Consider the following 6,757-nt stretch of genomic DNA (forward strand, 5'->3'; position numbering starts at 1 on the left):
GTCATAAGCTGAACTCCAGTTGTCCTCTGGTGGACTCTGCATCACTGACTCACTGTTTCTTAGTGTGTTCCTGATACCTTTTACCACTCTGAAGTGGTAACAGGACACTAGGAAATCAGTCACTGCCTGTGGATAGGAAATTTGTTCTGCAGTTTGGGGGTGGGAGTGTGTAGCTCATGGCAGGAATCCAGAGAAGAGGAGAAGAAATTAGTGAACAGCTTAGAAGATATTAAAAACTTGCAGTTCTGAGTGAATTTGAAAAAATTGCATTGGCTGCTCATGGTGGCAAGAGCTGGGGGTGGGGGCGGGGGTGGTGAAGGGTGTGCTAACAGGCCACATGGACAAGGGGGTCCTTTAACAACCTTGTGCATTATTGTTATTGCATTGTGTTCTCTGTTCCAGTTTCCAAGAAGCTGGCGCCAGTTCCACCCAAGGTCCCCTTCAGCCAGCCGGGCGCTGTGACTGACCTGTCTGCCGGCCAGCCGTCCCCACTCAGCCTGTCTCCTACGCCACCGAGCACCCCGTCACCCTACGGACTGAGTTACCCTCAAGGGTACTCCCTGGCCTCAGGCCAGCTTTCCCCGGCTGCTGCAGTCCCCCCTCTGGCCTCTCCTTCCGGCTTCACAAGCACTTTAACCAAATCTCGGCCCACTCCTAAGCCCCGACAGAGACCCACCCTGCCACCTCCTCAGCCTCCCACAGTGCATCTCTCAGCCTCTAGTCCGCAGTCCACGGAGCATCCTGTGCTAGATGGCATGTCCCCCGGGGAAAGCATGTCTACAGGTAATCAAGCCTTGGCTTCCTCAGATTTTCCCATGAACCTTAGCAAAATGTGCCAAGTGGAGGGACTGCTGGTGCCACTGGCAGTTAACAAATCCCTGTTTCCCGTGGGATCACTATGCTGGTGCCATGTGTAGCTTCCTAGAGGATCTCCTTAGATGCCTCCTGTAAGCCAGTGGAAAGCAGCTCAGGCTGGATCCAAGTTGTCTTGCAGAGGGGCTTCTTAGGAGGTTCTCCCAGTCGAATGTCTGTGGGCCTAGGGCTCTGATGCTGTTCTTAATTTGGGGGTTGAGTGCCCTGAGTTCTTTTGAGTGGTGCTTCAGGAGAGGCTAGAAGCTGGATTATGATTGCAGAAAAGCTGGCATCAAAGCACAAGTGAGGTGATGGAGGCTTCCTTTGGATAGAGCCCAAGCACCTAAACAGGTACAAACCCATATCTTAAGAAGAGATACTAAGAACCAAAGACATTTTTTCCTATTAATTAAATAAGCCTAATTAGAAAAATGTATTTCTAGCAATATATATTTAGAAATGGTTCAGTTTCAGAAAAGATGCGTGTCCCGAGTTTCTTAGAGGAGCTAATTGGACAAGCCCACAACTGCTAAATTTAGTTTTGCTTTAAATTTAAAATCAAACATGGAGATATTTCCCCCATAAAAAAATATATAAGCATGAAATCACAAACATATACCACATTTAGCAAAAACCATTTGTTGGTTGGAAGAGGAGGACATTTTTGAAACATCTCCCCAGACATTTTGACCACATGAGATTAGAAACTCAGGGCATATTTGTGGTGGCCACTACAGTCAGCATAGTATTTTCCTTGTGTAGGGAGGTAGGCCAAGTTTCGAGGTGTCTTGGAATAGAGCCAGCCTTCCATCTCGCCAGGCAGCAGAGCTTGGACATATATATCTAAGTGTTGTCCCGAGTAGCAGAGCTGAGGCAGCTTGGGATAGAATACACACACCACACAAACATCACACAAATACACACATATGCACGCACCCACAACCAAACCACACACTACACAGAAACACTACACAATACACTTACATGCACACACATATGTACATACTACCACATCCAAACACACACTACATACATACACATGCCACAAGGACACAAAGAGCAATGTCGTCTTAGATGTACTAGGATTTCTAATGGGGCTTGTGCTTTTATCCTCACGTCCTTCTCTGGGAGTCATGGTGTTTTCCCTTGATTGAATGGTAGGGATGAGCCTGTGGGGTTCAGTTCCTTGCTGCCTATGAAAAGCCTAGTCCAACTCAAGTGTTTGCAATAGGTCAAGAGATTTAAGTATTGCGGGGAGCAATATTTCAGTGATTTGGCTTCTTTATTTTTGGATGTGATTAATATTGAAGGCACACCTGCTGTCATCTACCCTGAGGCTTATGAAAAATTAAGGCAGTTCCTCCTTGAAAAATGACATTGAAGACCACTTCCCACTGGTGGTTTTTGTTGGTGACGTTGTGTCCCCCGAATGAGCCCTTATGGGAAGAGCACAGGCCTGCTACTGTCAGGGCTCATGACCATACCCCAGGAGCTTGTGGTCACCCTGAATCAGCTAGAGGGGCCACCTCCCCAACACCTCAACTTGTTAACTTTTACATCCACCCCAAGGAAAGGACACAGGGTAGTCTTGATACTGGAAGCAGTAGAATGAGCAGTGGATAAGACTGAGGAGAAATAGATAATAGAACAAGGTGAAATTTGAGGGCAAAAAGTGGGCAACAGAAAGCATTGAGGTCAGGCAGTGCCTCTACAGTCACCTGAGAAATGTAATGACCCTCTTTCCATTGCACCAGTATAAGAACTGCTGACCTTTAGAATCAGTAATGTCCCCCCAGCCCCAGCCCCGCTACACTGTTTTGTTTTCATGTTCTTTGGCAGCAGATTGTTGTTCTGTCCTTTATGTGCAGGCCTGTGAGCCAGAGTAGAAGCTGTAATGATTTGGTGTGGCCCACCTGACTGTGATACTTGGCATAGTTTTTTGTTACGTTCTTGTTTCATCGTGTTTATTCCTTTCTCCGAATCCTATCATTGTGTTCTTGCAGCTGTGTGACATGAGTGCCGCAGTTTTGGATACGTGTGAGGGGGATGTTCAGGGTAAGCGGTCCCAGCCTCGCCTCCTGTCCACTCGCCCAAGCCAGCCAGGCCACAGCTCTCGGCTCTGCACTCTGCATGTGGCTCAGACCTGCATGGCAGCTTCCCTCCTGTTGCCTTCCCCAGCCTCAGCAGGAGCTGCCGGGTCCATGAGCTCATTTGGCTTTTTGGGATCACTGGCCTTTTTTTTTTTTTTTTTGGTTTATTTTTCTTGTCCTTAGGAGATGGGGGAGAAAGCCAGGCAGGGTTCGAGCTCATCTGCTCCTACCTTATCTAGTCTCAGCTCCCCTTTCCTCTCCCTGTGGTTTGGAAATGAAGGGGTAACATGCCTGTTCTTCATGACGCACCTTTGTCATCACTGGAGTGCCTGCTGAAGACATCTGTGCCCAGTGTCCAAGGATGATTCTTTATGTACACATTGGTTTAGGGAAGTATCCTGATGAAGGACCCACCCAGTGCCATGGACACAGCCTCCACCAGTGACCTGGAGCCTGTTTGTAGATCTCCACTTCCAGATGGGAAGTCTAACTTGCCTTCCTCCAGGCTGAGACCACTGGCAAATCCTGAAGAATCCATAGTGTTAGGTTCATCTTGAGCTCCTTTTTTCCTCATGTATATGGCCAGCCAGATCCTTTCTATCCAACTCAATATTTTGGGAGCGTTTATACCAGTTTCTGCCTGGTTTCCTCAAAAGAGCAGATGCTTAAAAGTAAATCCAAGGCAAGAACATGAAAGAAGCCAGAAGGAACCAGGTGTTTTTGTCCCAGTAAGAAGGGGCAGCTAGAGTAAACCAGGGGATGGCCCTCCAGTGCCCCCACGAAAGCTGCTAAGCCTGCGGTCCTGTGGAGACCAGTGACAGGCATGGCAGGAGGGCATTCGGCACCCACAGACAGGTCTCCTAACAGACACTTTTGGAGCTTCCTCTAAAACAAGAAACAAGCCATCTCCTCCAATGCCCCTTGGCAATGTCGATGGAGCTTCTTTTCCTCAGTCCTGCTCCCTGGCTACCTGAGCCACCTTCCTCCTCAGGGGTCTCTCTAAGGGAACAGCCAGGACAACAGCTGAGCAGCTCATTTCAGCTGAGGGTTCTTTACACGCTCTATTTGTGCTGTCATGTAAACACATCATCACTCTTTGTCGTTCCCATTTGACTGCTGGGACACAGAGGAGGTAAGAAACTTGTCCAAGGTTATACTCCCTCTAGTGACAGAGAATCCAAGCTGTGTCTTACCTAGCAGAATGATGCATGGCAGGGGGCAGGTGGGCCCCAGGCCAGGAGCAGCCACTAGGCCCCAAGGGATGGGCCCCAGCAGTGAGAGCAGGACACAGCAGGCCCAAAGGCCTGCAAATGTCCTCTGGGGCAGGAGGAGCAAGTGGCTGGGGCTGAGCTGAGCCTCAGACCCCCAACCACTGCTCCATTAGGTAGCAAAATGACAGGCTGGGATGACATTTTGAGGACTGTTAGGGGGGTGGGGTAAGAGAGAAGGACCTTTGTCAGAGAGCTTCCATGTTTGTATAATGTCTTTTAGGATGGTGTCCAATTGTCTGTCTGTCCACTTGGTATGCCATTCTTTGGGCTGAATGTTTGTTTTACCAAAAAAAAAACAAAACAAAACAAAAAACAAACAATAAAACAAACAGAAAAAACCACCCCCAGGTCTGGCCTGAGGCTGCTCCCCTCCTAGCCCTCCTAGGTACCACTTCCTCTGTCACACGGAGTGCTGTTATTGGCCTAGGTTGACAACGAGGCTAAGTGGAGGCAAAAACTAAGCAGGCCAAGGAATGCGGTAATGTGACAGAGTAAAGGATGCAGGGTCCATGGTTCTGAGCTGTCACAACCCAGTTGGCCTCTTGCAGCCCCCAGGAGCCAGCGGCTCAGCCTTTCCAGGGCACCCTATTGCACGTGGCCGTGACTATGCTGATTTGCTGGCTCTAAGAACTTGCTTTTGCTGGCTCGCAGATACCCCAAATCCCACAGATGCTGAGCCATGTTACCTCAGGTTCATTCTTCCTGATCATCTCCTAGGAAGAATGACCTTTCAGTGCCCTCAAGAAGGCTATACCTCTAGATGGGAAGCTTCCCTAGTGCTGAGAGTTGGGGTTTTCTGGCAGTTGGGGAGCAGTTTACTGCCAGGGTCCCAGGGGATGCCCTCAGTCCTGCCCCATCAGTGACCTGAAGTGTACTGTTTACAGCCTTAGAGGTCTCTGTGAATGGCAGGACTTCTCCATTCGCTGAGAAAATAGGGTATTTTTCCACTGCCTTGCACCCTGTCCCTGCAGACTTCAGGGAACTAAATGCAACCCTGAAATCTCCAAAAAGCTGTCAGTCACTGAGACCGGTCCAGAAGGCAGTGTGTGTGGTAGCCTGCTGGGAGCTGTCTTAGTGGTCCTCTGTGAGCCACCCCAGCAAGATCTGGATGCTCATCCTATAGGCTTGTTTGGTAGAAGCAAAGAGGCCCAACCCTAATCTGACCCTGCAATAAAACGCTTCCATCAGTCCTCAAACAGGCTAGCCCTCCAGTAGCCAAGCCATTGCCGCTTCCCAACGCTGACTGTAGTCACCTGCCATCGGCATCTCCTTAGCCGAAGCCCCTTTTCAGCCACCTCTTTCTCTGCCAACTTCCAGATCTTGTCCACTTTGATGTCCCCTCCATCCACGTAGAGCTCGGGTCGACACTCCGCCTGAGTCCCCTGGAACACGTGCGGCGACACTCGGTGACTGAGAAGAGGGACTCGGAGGAGGAGTCTGAGAGCACTGCCCTCTGACATGTGTGTACATACATGAGCCGAGACTGACACACCACCAGGAGCACCCTTGGGCCTGCCAAGCATTTTCTGTTGGCTGTTTGCTGTCACTGCCAACACGAGGCTGGAGTTTTACAGAAAACTGTCATCTCTGGCACGTGTGGCAAATGTTGGTGGTGCAGATTTTGTTTGTTCCCTTTGGGTGGTAACTTTGGCCTTTTGTTTGATCTTTGCCTTTTGACTTTGTGCCTATTTTGATCCACTTTTAGCCTCCATGCCAAGCAACAGCCCTCTCCACCCAAGGGCTTGCCTGTCAGAAACGTCCTCTGCAGAGTGGTAGTGTGAAGGAGAGTCAAGTTGCCTGGTTAGAACTGGAGCTGCCCCCTGTACTGACAGCGAACGTCAAGTTCTTGCAGTATCAGCTTAGTGGCTACAGAGGGAAATGGGATAGCAGGGAGCCCTTCACTTACGGTGGGACTAGATCCTGGGCACTGACCTGCCTACTGCACAGGGGAGGGCCAGCCTCTGTAAAAACCTTTTAAGGCTGTCCTTAATCCATGGGCTCTAAAGTAAATATCTTAAAACAAAATTTCACTTCCTAAGTTTTATTTTTCCACACTGTATGACTGAAAGCTCCCATTCCTACCTTATTATTTTATACTTCTGAATTCAAAAACTGACCTTGAGGGTATCCAGAGGGCACAAAGCTAGCTTCCTATGTCCCCAAAAAACATCAGCTCTCTGACAGTAATTCCATCCCTCCAGGCTCTCAGTGGCACCCAGCTCATAAGATACGTGGGGTCCAGTTATATGCCTCGTTTCTGGACGTCACAGGTGAATAGCAATAACTTTGTTACCCAGAGCACGTAGAGGAAAGTGAAACTGGCCCTTGGAGACTTCAGGCCCGAGCCGTGGACCCTGTGGTGTTGTGAGCTTCGCTCACCAACATCAGGCACTCGTCCTTTCTCATAACCATCCATTCTCGGGGAGGAGGGCCGGGAGGGCACTGGGGAGCCTAGTCACACTTTGGGATTGAGGGAGTGAGGAACAGATTTGGGTCATGCATGCAAAGTCACACTTTAAAATTTTATCCTTTTAAAATAGATAT

The 6,757-nt window shown here is 49.3% G+C and overlaps 1 protein-coding gene across 6 annotated transcripts in view; it reads left to right on the forward strand.

Moving 5' to 3' along the window:
* ARHGAP44 (Rho GTPase activating protein 44) overlaps positions 1-6,651 on the forward strand; it is a 188,067-nt gene extending 181,416 nt beyond the window's left edge. For 4 of the 6 annotated variants that reach the window (XM_023529951.1, XM_011358973.2, XM_023529952.1 and 1 more), the window contains 2 exons: positions 403-783; positions 5,531-6,651. In XM_023529951.1, coding sequence (XP_023385719.1) covers positions 403-783; positions 5,531-5,670 — 521 coding nt within the window. In that variant the 3' untranslated portion in view covers positions 5,671-6,651. Of the gene's footprint in view, positions 1-402; positions 784-2,855; positions 2,908-3,331; positions 3,348-5,530 lie in introns of those variants that run through there. The other 2 variants (XM_011358974.2, XM_011358975.2) reach the window with 2 other exon arrangements.
* The last annotated feature ends 106 nt before the right edge of the window (positions 6,652-6,757 follow it).

This window comes from Pteropus vampyrus, unplaced genomic scaffold (assembly GCF_000151845.1).
Source record: "Pteropus vampyrus isolate Shadow unplaced genomic scaffold, Pvam_2.0 Scaffold44, whole genome shotgun sequence".
In the NCBI taxonomy this organism is placed as follows: domain Eukaryota; kingdom Metazoa; phylum Chordata; class Mammalia; order Chiroptera; family Pteropodidae; genus Pteropus; species Pteropus vampyrus.